At 42.4% G+C, this 13,329-nt stretch overlaps 1 protein-coding gene across 1 annotated transcript in view; it reads right to left on the bottom strand.

Moving 5' to 3' along the window:
- Window positions 1-890: 890 nt before the first annotated feature.
- LOC101107489 (ectonucleoside triphosphate diphosphohydrolase 1) overlaps window positions 891-13,329 on the bottom strand; it is a 203,407-nt gene continuing 190,968 nt past the window's right edge. The window contains exons 29-31 of the mRNA XM_027960446.3: window positions 7,495-7,553; window positions 5,317-5,494; window positions 891-2,866 (exon numbers count right to left, since the gene is read on the bottom strand). Of these exons, the coding sequence (XP_027816247.3) occupies window positions 2,678-2,866; window positions 5,317-5,494; window positions 7,495-7,553 (426 nt within the window). The 3' untranslated portion in view covers window positions 891-2,677. The remainder of the gene's footprint in view (window positions 2,867-5,316; window positions 5,495-7,494; window positions 7,554-13,329) is intronic.

The raw sequence follows: 13,329 nt of genomic DNA, 5'->3' as shown, positions 1-13,329 counted from the left end.
CACTGATTTTATTGGGAGAGAAATGGGTCTATTTAAAATACTTGATCTCCAGCCTCTTTTGTGGCTAGGAGTGATGCAATTTTGGCCAATGGGATGTAAGTAGAAGTTAATGGGCACAGTCTCCTAGAAAACTTTTTAAAAGAGCTAAACCAGCTGCCTCTTCTACCTCCTCCCTCCCTGTCTGCGTTTTCTTAATGAAATGACTGTAAGGTTAGAGCCTCTGTGGTTCCTGGGTCAGCAGACTCAGTATCACCTGGGAACTTGTTAGAAATGCAAATTCTCAGGCCCCACTCCAGATCTCGGGGAATCAGTAACTCTGAAGGTCAGGCCCAGAGAAGTGTGTTTCAACAAACTCTTCAGGTGATTCTTCTGCATGCTGAAGTTTGAGAGCCACTGAGGAAGAAGACAGAAGGTTCCTTAGAGATGGTGGCAAAGATGGATGAAGGCTAATGTACTTCTGATATCACAAAGCTATTGTGCTAGAACTGGGCTGCTTCCTTTGCATTTGATGGTGCTGTAATCCCTATTTGATTCTGTTACTGTGATTAGGTTTCTGTTCCTTGCAACTGAATGCAATTCTAATTGATAAATCATCTTTTAAATCTCAGTTCAAAACATTATCTCTGTGGAGATGCCTTCTCCCACTACTCTGCTTATACCCTCCATCCCCATCAAAGTCCTTCTCCATTACACCAACATTTTTCTTTACTTTATAGCACTCATTATACCCTGGAATTATCTCACCTACTTACTGTTTATTTGCTTATGATCTATTTTCCTTGTAAGAATGTCTTCACACTGTCCTCTAGCACATACTGAAGTGTCTGGTACATAATGGATGCTTTGTAATTATTTGTGGATGAGGTTGCAAAGAGTCAGACACAACTGAGTGACTGAACAACAAAAAGATTTAAAATTATACATTACATCTAATATCATGTACTTTTAAAACAGTCAAATAAAAAAACATGGTTCATTACAATCATATAATTTTTAGGAAAAATTTTTAGTTGAAAAACACATACACCTATTTCAAAATGAATACAATACAGAATATAATGCACACTTGCCTATGAACATTTTCCACCTTACTCTTCAGTGGTCTATCAATTCTAAAACCACAACCAAATTAACAAAATAGCTATGTAAACATTCAGTATGGCACAGAAATGAATCGCATGAGTTCAGCCTTTATTTGGCAAACTTGTCTTTCCATAGATATCATTTTGTGCTACCCCAGTTGATGTGGGAAACTTGTTAATAACAAAACCTCCTACAGCATTTAAACACAAACATTCAAATAAAAACAATTCTGATCATTTTCTGATGCATGCCAGAAGACATACATAACGAAGTTTTAACCTTGCAGAAAAAACATTCTCTTTACCTACATACCCTTTTTCTCTAGTCATCTTGAGTTTGGTCTGAGACTAACATCCTGCAAATAAATGAGGTCTTCTCTGGCCTCTGCAGGCATATTGGGAGAGGGGATCTAGGCTGAGGGTTCCCTGAGGATGAACTTGGGGGTTTGCTCTCTGCTTCTCTGAGAGTGATTCAAGGGGCCCCAGTGCTGCTACAGTGGGAGAAGTGAATCTTCTTTTTCCTGCTTTAACCTCATAAAATTTCTCTCATAAACCTTTGGAAATCTATCCTTTGATTAAAAAATAAGTTGTTACGTAACATTTACATAAACTATTTGAACACTTTTCTCAATGAAGTACAGAACAAATACAATAAAGTACAGTGTTTTCTACTTAGATCCCTATCCGCTCTTTCTCGAGGCCCTGGATGGGTCTCTTTGGGGCACCATTGTAAAAGAAAAGCAGCAGAAAGTGCCAGAGGCAGAATGGGGAGCTCCTCATTAAGATAAAGAGGACTCTGAAATTCGGGTAAGACTTTTATCTCCCTTTCTCACAGAATTAGGAAAGAATTTAGGTAGTGTTTCCTGAGAGTCCCTTCTAAATACCTGGAGGTGAAATGACGTTAGGTCAGTAGTACATAAAGAGAAAACTTTGAAGAAGCCCCCGGAAGCTGTCCTTAACCCAACATGGCATATTTCCTTCTTATTCTTAACCAGTGAAATAATCTTTTACCTCATGGGTTTCTATTTGAATAACTCCTGCCTGGAATTCCATCAGAACCATCATCAAAGTTATCAGCCTCACTTTAGTAATGATAGCATTCTGTAAGGCAGGGTTCTCATTCTTAACTGGTTGAGAGAATTGCCTGGGAAGCTTGTTTTAAATAACGTAGGTTCTGGAGCTGTACTCTCAGAGATCCTGATTCAGTAGGTCCTGGATAGGATGTGGGAACTTGCATTTTCAATAGGGCTTTCCAAGTGATTTTGATGGAGGTGGTGGGGCCCCCCAATTAGAGCAACACTGGCTTTAGAGAGAGGCCAGAATTGCTTCTTTCCCAGAATAAACCTACTGTAGACAGTGACCCCAGGTGCCAGACTTTCCGAAGGGTCCTCCTTGATGTGGTCTCTGATGAGGAGGTCATTTATACTTGTCCCCAGAAACTCAGGCAGTGAGTCTTGTCCCCTACTCTATAAGTGAGCCAAAAATTGGGCTCACGCTTGTCTGGACTTGAAGATAAACAGAAAAATCCCAAGCACCAGAAAAGTCTGTCTCCTGGTTGGGGGCCCATGTACCATCTTCTTCTATCTTTTTCCTTTTCACTGATGTCGAGCTAATGAAGCCAAATAGACCCACACAGATAATATGTTGTTTGGGTAGGGGTGAATGTACACAGCTAGAGCAAATTCTGTCTGTGGAAATTCAGAAGAATGAATTCCAGTTTGATACACAGCATCAATAACTGACTGTACATCAGTGTATGGCATCTGGATAGGAAATCCTGTGACCTGGACCAAAGACAATAATACATAAACCCACATTACAATCATATAGGTGGTTGGGAATTACTGTGTGAAAAGAGATTACAGAAGCCTCAAAGAAATGGAAGTCATAAAATAATAATAATAGTTATCATTTTGTGGGTGTTTACCAAGTTCTAGGGGACTTCCTGGTTGGCTCAGTGGTAAAGACTTTGCCTGTGATGCAGAAGACACAGGAGACACCACAGGTTCTATCCCTGGGCTGGGAAAATCCCTTGGAGGAGGGTATGGCAACCCACTCCAGTGTTCTTGCCTTGGAGAATCCCATGCAGAGGAGCCTGGCAGGCTCCAGTTCATAGGGTCACACAGAGTCAGACACAACTGAAGTGACTGAGCATGTACTATGTTCTAGGCACAGTGCTAAATACTTCACATATATAATTAACCCTCAAACAACCCTTTGAGGCAGGTTTTGCTATAACCCCACTTTATAGAGAGAGCAGCGAGCCAGGTCTGTCTAATGCCAGAGTCTACACATTTAACATTCCACATACTTGCACTTTTTCTGCAATGGCAAACTGCCAAGAAGGAAAATTCTTTGTCATATAAATGATTTGAAAGAGCATTTTGGAAGAATTTATTTCACATTGATTTACTTTATATTTATTAATATCTATGACAGGATTGGGCTTCCCTTGTGGCTCAGCTAGTAAAGAATACACCTACAATGGGGGAGACCTGGGTTCAATTCCTGGGTTGGGAAGAGTCCCTGGAGAAGGGAACAGCTACTCAGTCCAGTATTCTGGCCTGGAGAATTCCATGGACAGTATAGTCCATGGGGTGGCAAAGTGCTGGACATGACTGAGGGACTTTCACTTTCATTTCCTCCGATGACAGGATTAAAGGATATGGGACATGGGTCTCATGTAAAATTATCTATTAAAGAATTTACAAAGGACAACCATAAGCTGCTTTCAAGCCTCAGATTGCTTACTTTTCTGATCTTTAAATCTCTTCACGTGCTCCTCCCTTGTGACTGCATAGTACACTATCCTTCCTTAGCTTAATAAATTACACTGCAATTACATGTTTTCTGATCTAACAAGCCCATTGTCTCTCTGAATGCTCAAGACGTTGTCTGTCTCATTTACTGTCATGACCCCAAGTGAATGGCACAGATTGCCACATGGAATACAAACAGTAGTTAACATTTAGTAAGTGTTGGGTGCTATGGTTAAGCAACTCACCTAATCCTCACCACAACCACAAAATAGCTAACTAGTTTTATCCTTGTTTATCTTGTGCAATGGGGTAAGAACGTATAGAAAAGTTGGGTAATTTGGTCAAAGTTAGTGAGTGGTTGAGCCAGGATTTGAACCCAAGCCACAGGATTCAGTCTAGATTTATGAATCTGTGTTATTAAACAGCAGGTAATTTTGCAAAGGAACTCTAAGTTTAAAACCTTGGCTTATACTTAACAATACTTTGCTTATCTATTTACCCCCTAATTCAATTAAAAAGAAAGCAAAACAAAACAACTACCTCCCTATTCATGAATAGTGCCTGCAGACCCCTCCCTGGCAGCCTAAGTATCAACTTTCAACAGATAGCTTCCTTTCCTCTTCCCAAGGCTTTCTCTAGGGGGCATTTTCTGATCTACAGGATGGAAGGGGGAAGGAATATCACTCTTGGGAGGCTGGGGCTTCCAAAAACTACGCAACAATTCATAGGCAAGAGGAGGTGAGAGGATTCTCAAAATTCAGGGGAAGAAAAGAGGGACTTTAAAATACACCAAATGCCTGCCATGTTTGATTATGGACTTGAGTTTGATAGGCCTTTTTACCATCCAGGATGATGTCAAATGTGCTGGTGAATATACGAGAGGAGGTTAAAACAGAAGTCCAGGCTATGATGTATAAATTTGAGAATAATTTGCTTATGGAAGGTAATTAAAGCTTACCTGAAGCCCTCTTGCCCAGAACCAAGGACAGAGAATCCATCCTATTACTACCATCTAGAGATCATTTCTTAGTTTCTTAGTTGCAAGTCATTTCCTTTTGGGCATCTCTTTCCAAAGTCTGTGGTTTGTGTATCATAAAACCGATTCCAAGAAAATGTCATGCAATCTGGTCACAGTACTAGTTATTCACTACATTTGAAAAGTCTTGGTCTAAACATAAGTGGATTTGAAGTGAAAGTTGCTCAGTTGTGCCCGACTCTTTGAGACCCCATGGGCTATACAGTCCATGGAATTCTCCAGTCCAGAATACTGGAGTGGGTAGCCTTTCCTATCAGATCCATGGGATCTTCCCAACCCAGGGATCGAACCCAGGCCTCCCTCATTGCAGCTGAGCTACAAGGGAAGCCCAATGAGATTAAGATAAAAGATATCTCAGGGGTTTTTAAGATTACTATCATCTGGCAATTAACATCATAGATAAAACACATGTCATTAATGCATTAAATCATATACAAACCCAATAAAATTGTAGTAGTCTTTCAAATTCACTCTCTTCTTCAGATGAAACAAAGCTTCCAGTACCAAGTTCTAACTTAGGAAGAATCTGTCGTAAAATGAAAGTACACTGTCTATTCCAACGTGTTGGCTGTTTAGGCCGCCATTCCATTATTTTACACTTCAGAGTTCTTTCAATCCTAAGGTAAGAATGCAAAGATCATTTTATGATAAATTACGACTCACTTAATAAATGTGAAAAAAGTTTTGTTACATTTACTCAAGTATGAGAATAATACTTTGGGGTAATTCCCTGGGGATTTCTTGCATTAGTAAGAATGCAAAGGTCATTTTATGATAAAATGCAACTCATTTAATAAATGTGAAAAAAAAGTTTTGTCGCATTTACTCAAGTATAAGAATGATACTTTGTGGGGATTTCCCTGGTGGTCCAGTGATTAAGAATCTACCTTGTAATGCAAGGGATGCAGGTTCAATCCCTGGTCAAGGAACTAAGACCCCCCACTGAGTAAAATGCCCAAGCGCTCTGGAGCCCGTGTGCTACAACTAGAGAGGCCATGAGCTGCAACCAAAGACCCCACATGACCCAACTCACAGTGCAACTAGGACCCCACACAGCCAAATAAAAACAATAAATTTTAAAAATATGTAGTCATTCACAATTTTCAAAAATGATACATTTTTGATGTAAGAGAAAACCAGACCTCTGTGGTGAGTGATATCTGCCATCAACCATATTAATCTGGTTTGAGAGAGATCAGGCTCTTGCTTGGCTTGAGGAAGCAAGATGCTTCCTGGGGTAGCCAGCACTTAGTTCTCAAAGGCACTTCTTTCTTCCAGTTCCCTGTGTGTAGACAGCTGCCTACTAGGTGTGATTTGCTGGGTTGGCATTCTTGTTCTCCAAGAGCCTCCTCTGACATAAGATGTCTTGTTTCCAAGAAATGCTCTATAAAAATCCAGGTATCTTATCTGAGGTAATGTTAGTAGGAATGGGGTTAGTAGATCAGTTAATCCAGCAAGTGGAATTGGGAGGAAATGAGACACTGGACTGATCAGTATGATGATCAGTTTCTCCTGATCTGATCATTTCCCCCAAATGTATGCTCTATGCTGGCAGGGAGTTTTACCTATCTATCCTGCCTCTGAAACAGTGCCTGCTGAGGAACTGTTCCAGGGAGGGAGAAAGTGAAGCCCAGTTGAGCTGGTTGGTGGGAAGCCTTTCCTCTGCAGAGGATTATTGTGTGTTGAGCCTCTGCTTTTGGCTGAGTCTAATATAGTATTGAGTTTGCAGAGAGTCTCAGTCACGGCTACACACCAGAATCACCCGTAGGACTCTATCAAAATACTTCACTATCCTCCAGATAGTGGCTCAACAGATCTGATCCTGGACTCTGGCACCTATATTTAGTTCCAGAAGCAATTCTGATGAAAACTAAAAGTTGGAGACAATTTCCCTAGTGCATTTCTTCCTTTTTTTTTTTTTTGGTTAAGAGCTGGGGAAGAAGAAGGGGAGTAAGAGGTGGGGGTCATGTGCTAGTGAGAAAAGGGAGTGGCAAAATGCTTTTCGTCCTTTTCAGTTTTGATTAGTTGGTAGCAGCTTACATGCCAGCCTGCTGTGTCAGCATGAGTCACTGGAAGTAGTCAGGTCTAGAAGCTTCTGACATATATGGAGTAGGAGCAAGGTCTGCTGCAAAGGCTGTGACACTTTGGGCTTGACTGAGCAACTCCTCAGGGTGTGTGTGTGTGTTTGTGTGTGTGGAGTACGTATATGAGGGTACGTATCAGTACCAGGGACAGTACTGATATTTCTACTACCCAGCTCGGATTTTTTACCACACCCTGTTGTTCTTTCAAGAAGTGTTAGCTATTGATTATTACTATAAGGCTCAACAGGTGTGTGTTGAGAACTTCCCAATAGCAGCCCACAGTGTTGTCCAGATGCAACTGTATTTAACTTGGCATGTTTTTTCAAGGAGTATTGTGGATAGCAGAGGGGCTGATTTTTTTATGCAAGGGCCAAGAGGCAGACAACTCAATGGAACTAGTAAATCTCCATTTCATGCTTCTGTTGCTGAGTCTAATAGGTATTTTGAGAGACTGGGTTACAGAATTGAAGGGTGGCTGAATGGGAGATTAGGGAGAAAACATGATAATCATAGCATACAAATAGAGATCATACCTGTTCTTTAGATCTTCTACCATGCTCTTATTAGTATCAGAATAAATTATTTCTTCAGGCTGAAATACAGAAAACTGAAAGTGAGAAAAGATTCTGGGGAGGCCATCTTGATATCAGTCACCCCTTGGAGTGCTGATCATAATGGGGAGGGGCAACCTAAACCTGTCTCATGTGGCAGAAACACTCAATAATAGGGGCACAAAGCTAACACAGATCACAGTGTTTCCTTTGATTTTAATACTACTTCACCAGGGCAGGGAACAGGAAATGGATTTACGAAAGATATTTCTCATGAGACAGCTCTACTGTTTGTTTATTCAAATAAGAACCTGGCATACTTATTCATTCCATCAGACAATCTTTGTAAGCTATACTGGTCTCATCCGCTTATTAACTGTGACCTTGGAGAAATTACTTAACCGCTTTGAGTCTTGGTTACCACATCTTTTAAAGAGGGACAAGAAGAGCATCTACTTCCCTGGGGTCATGCAAAGATTTTAAAATAAAGTCATACATGTAAAGCCTGAAACATATTGCTCAATAAGGCCAGATATTACTCTTCTAACATGGTTGATCATCCTCCTCCTTTGCTTCTTTCAGCAGGCAGGAGCCAGGCCTCCACGTTCCCAGGTGTGCATGCGCAGACATGCAAGCATACACACAGCGCCCATTTCAGTCTCTGCTGTCTTGAAGTCTTGGCTTCAGGCACCCCAGCAACAGCAGAGAGCAAGGCTCTACTGTGTTTCCCCATGTTGCTCCGCTGAGCTGGATTTTCTGGGACAAGGAGCAGACTTCTCCAACCCCCTCCCTCCTACCCAAACACCCTGCAGGGCTCACATAGACAAGAATGGAGGAGTGGGACTGGGTTTAGAGTCTTTATGTTGAATATTTATGAGCTGAGAAATAGAGGCTCTGTAGAGACAGGGACAGATGCTTCCCCCTCATGAGTGTAAGGGAGGAAACATTTGCTAGGACTCCAGGTCTCAGAAAATTTCGGGGGTGATTTGAGGAGGGTCAGTCTATCATGTCCTGATCTAAGTCAGTGGCTCCCAAAATGGGATGCCCCCGCAGCAAAATGTTGCTGAGTCAGCAGCCTCAGACCTACTGACTCAGAAACTATGAGAGTACAGCCTGCTGCTGCTGCTAAGTCACTTCAGTCGTGTCCGACTCTGTGTGACCCCAGAGACAGCAGCCCACCAGGCTCCCCCGTCCCTGGGATTCTCCAGGCAAGAACACTGGAGTGTGTTGCCATTTCCTTCTCCAATGCATGAAAGTGAAAAAGTGAAAGTGAAGTCGCTCAGTCGTGTCCGACTCTTCGCGACCCCATGGACTACAGCCTACCAGGCTCCTCTGTCCATGGGATTTTCCAGGCAAGAGTACTGGAGTGGGGTGCCATCGCCTTCTCTGAGGGTACAGCCTAGCACACTGCTTTCTAACAAGCCCTCCAGAGGGTTACGATGCCTGCCATGGTTGGAGAACCACTAGATTAGAGAATATGCTCAGACACAGTGAATTTGCCCAGAGTAGAACATGGCAGAAGACGAGATACTGGAGAAAGTAAAGCTTAAAACCCAGCATCATCTTGCAGAGGTCACCAACTATTGCAGACAGGGCAGGTAAAACAAATCCTGACTGCTGTCCTCAATTACTGTCTGCTCCTCCAAAATACTGCCCTGTGCCCCTAACCTGGCAACTCCTGTGGATTAGTTAGACCACCTTCAGGCCTGAAAAAGAGGCCTGGGTTATGTTGACCCAATACGTTTATGGAGTGTTAGTTTATTTCCCATTTGGGCAAAGGCCCCTTTCAGGGAATTCATAACCTTTGAAACTTGAAGAGGACTTCCCTGTAACTCCATTTCTCTCACAAATTTATGTTCTCAATTGTGATTAACAGGAAAAAAAAAACAGCATTCACTACAAATGGTGGTTTATTCTGTTATGTGTGTGACAAGGCAGAAGATCAAGGGCCACTGACCCACAGGGAAGAAATCAGTAAAGATGAAAGTCAAATGCAACTATGAGTTTTCTGTTTAATTACTCAACTTGACAAAAGGTTTAGTTTCCACTCTCAGTCAGAGTGGCTTTTAAAAATACGATTTTGATAACGGCAGCCCTTTCCTTGGTGATGCTGAATGAAGAATAAATGCCCAAATCCTGACCCGGACCACAGCTCACCTCCACTCACCCTCTGGTAGCAGCCAAGCTGGCCTTTCAGCTCTGTGACAGACACTTGGCCCTGCAGGTCTTCATCTGCCTGCAGTGCAGTAGACCTGAGTTCGATCCTTGGGTCGGGAAGATCCCCTGGAGAAGGTCATGGCAACCCACTCCAGTATCCTTGCCTGGAGAATCCCATGGACAGAGGAGCCTGGCAGACTACAGTCCATAGGGTTGCAAAGAGTCAGACATGACTAAGCGACTAACACACAAACAGCAGGTCTTCAAGCCTGCTGTTTCTGCTTTGTGCTGGGACTACTCTCTTCACTAATCTTCATCTAGACCAGCTCCTGCTGCTCACCCCTCTCCACTGTACTGCTGGACATCACTTTTTTCCCCAGGAAGCCCCTGAAGCTCCCCTTCCCCTCATGTTTCCTGCTGTGTGCTCCCCAAAGCACATCCGTTTCTTCTTAGTGGTATTTCTCTCTCTCTACTCCAAGCGCTTTTCCCTTCTGTTCCCTCCTCTAGAACACAAGCTCCAAAAACACAGTTGCTGTTCAGTTGCTCAGTTTTGTCCAACTCTTTGCACCCCCGCGGACTGCAAAGTCATGTCCGACTCTTTGCAACCCCATGAATCGCAGCACGCCAGGCCTCCCTGTCTATCACCAACTCCCGAAGTTCACTCAGATTCATGTCCATCGAGTAAGCGATGCCATCCAGCCATCTCATCCCCTGTCGTCCCCTTCTCCTCCTGCCCCCAATCCCTCCCAGCATCAGAGTCTTTTCCAATGAGTCAACTCTTCGCATGAGGTGGCCAAAGTACTGGAGTTTCAGCCTCAGCATCATTTCCTCCAAAGAAATCCCAGGGCTGATCTCCTTCAGAATGGACTGGTTGGATCTCCTTGCAGTCCAAGGGACTCTCAAGAGTCTTCTCCAACACCACAGTTCAAAAGCATCAATTCTTCGGCGCTCAGCCTTCTTCACAGTCCAACTCTCACATCCATACCTGACCACAGGAAAAACCATAGCCTTGACTAGACAGACCTTAGTCGGCAAAGTAATGTCCCTGCTTTTGAATATGCTATCTAGGTTGGTCGTAACTTTTCTTCCAAAGAGTAAGCGTCTTTTAATTTCATGGCTGCAGTCACCATCTGCGGTGATTTTGGAGCCCCAAAAAATAAAGTCTGACACTGTTTCCACTGTTTCCCCGTCTATTTCCCATGAAGTGATGGGACCGGATGCCATGATCTTCGTTTTCTGAATGTTGAGCTTTAAGCCAACTTTTTCACTCTCCTCTTTCACTTTCATCAAGAGGCTTTTTAGTTCCTCTTCACTTTCTGCCATAAGGGTGGTGTCATCTGGATATCTGAGGTGATTGATATTTCTCCCGGCAATCTTGATTCCAGCTTGTGTTTCTTCCAGCCCAGCATTTCTCATGATGTACTCTGCATAGAAGTTAAATAAGCAGGGTGACAATATACAGCCTTGATGTACTCCTTTTCCTATTTGGAACCAGTCTGTTGTTCCATGTCCACTTCTAACTGTTGCTTCCTGACCTGCATACAGATTTCTCAAGAGGCAGGTCAGGTGGTCTGGTATTCCCATCTCTTTCAGAATTTTCCACAGTTTCTTGTGATCCACACAGTCAAAGGCTTTGGTATAGTCAATAAAGCAGAAATAGATGTTTTTCTGGAACTCTCTTGCTTTTTCCATGATCCAGCAGATGTTGGCAATTTGATCTCTGGTTCCTCTGCCTTTTCTAAAACCACCTTGAACATCAGGAAGTTCACGGTTCACATATTGCTGAAGCCTGGCTTGGAGAATTTTGAACATTACTTTACTAGCATGTGAGATGAGCGCAATTGTGCGGTAGTTTGAGCATTCTTTGGCATTGCCTTTCTTTGGGATTGGAATGAAAACTGACCTTTTCCAGTCCTGTGCCCACTGTTGAGTTTTCCAAATTTGTTGGCATATTGAGTGCAGCACTTTCACAGCATCATCTTTCAGGATTTGAAATAGCTTAACTGGAATTCCATCACCTCCACTAGCTTTGTTCATAGTGATGCTTTCTAAGGCCCACTTGACTTCACATTCCAGGATGTCTGGCTCTAGATGAGTGATCACACCATCGTGATTATCTTGGTCATGAAGTTATTTTTTGTACAGTTCTTCTGTGTATTCTTGCCACCTCTTCTTAATATCTTCTGCTTCTGTTAGGTCCAGACCATTTCTGTCCTTTATCAAGCCCATCTTTGCATGAAATGTTCCCTTGGTATCTCTAATTTTCTTGAAGAGATCTCTAGTCTTTCCCATTCTGTTGTTTTCCTCGATTTTTTTGCATTGATCGCTGAAGAAGGCTTTCTTATCTCTTCTTGCTATTCTTTGGAACTCTGCATTCAGATGCTTATATCTTTCCTTTTCTCCTTTGCTTTTTGCCTCTCTCCTTTTCCCAGCTATATGTAAGGCCTCCCCAGACAGCCATTTTGCTTTTTTGCATTTCTTTTCCATGGGGATGGTCTTGATCCCTGTCTCCTGTACAGTGTCACAAACCTCATTCCATAGTTCATCAGGCACTCTATCCATCAGATCTAGGCCCTTAAATCTATTTCTCACTTCCATTGTATAATCATAAGGGATTTGATTCAAGTCATACCTGAATGGTCTAGCGGTTTTCCCTACTTTCTTTAAGTCTGAATTTGGTAATAAGGAGTTCATGATCTGAGCCACAGTCAGCTCCTGGTCTTGTTTTTGTTGACTGTATAGAGCTTCTCCATCTTTGGCTGCAGAAAATATAATCAATCTGATTTTGGTGTTGACCATCTGGTGATGTCCATGTGTAGAGTCTTCTCTTGTGTTGTTGGAAAAGGGTGTTTGCTATGACCAGTCCTCTATTTGTTTTAGATTTTTCAAAAAGATGTAGGAACTTCCTTGGTGATCCAGTGGCTAAGACTCTGCCCTCCCAACACAGGGAGGATGGGATTGATCCCTGGCCAGGGAACTAGATCCCACATGCACAGCCAAATAAATAAATTTTTTTTTAAAGATGTAAAACATTACTGATAGACTTAAAGTACTCTATATACTGCTCCCTAATCTCATTTCCCTTTTTTCTCTCTCTAAAGGTAATCTTTACCCTAAATTTGATGTTTATCATTCTCATGCTAGCTTTTATACTATCACTACATATCTGTGGGCTTCCCTGATGGTTCAGATGGTATTCTTTCTGCCTGCCAAGCAGAAAACACTAGTTCGATACCTGGGTTGGAAAGACCACCTGGAATAGGAAATGGTAACCCACTCCAGTATTCTTGCCTGGAGAAATCCATGGACAGAGGAGCTGGCAGGGCTACAGTCCATTGGGTCACAAAGAGTTGGACATGACTGAGCAACTAGCAATTTCACTTATATATCTATATATAAACATATTTTTCAAACTTCATATATATCTGTCATTTCACATCTTCTTTACTTTGCTCAACATTACATTTTTTATGTTCACTCATGTTGATACAACAGCTCTAGGTCAGTGGTTCTCAACTGCGGGAATCACTTGGGGAGCTTTAAGTAACACCAATGTGTGGGCTCTTCACTCAGGGATTCTGATGTCATGGATGTACAGTCAAGTTGAGAGCTACAGTAAATTAGTTCCATATATTCTTTTTTATTGCTGTATAGAAGATT

Source organism: Ovis aries, chromosome 22, assembly GCF_016772045.2.
Source record: "Ovis aries strain OAR_USU_Benz2616 breed Rambouillet chromosome 22, ARS-UI_Ramb_v3.0, whole genome shotgun sequence".
In the NCBI taxonomy this organism is placed as follows: Eukaryota; Metazoa; Chordata; class Mammalia; order Artiodactyla; family Bovidae; genus Ovis; species Ovis aries.
The sequence above is the reverse complement of the archived record's forward strand: the minus strand, read 5'-3'. Positions and strand labels throughout refer to the sequence as shown.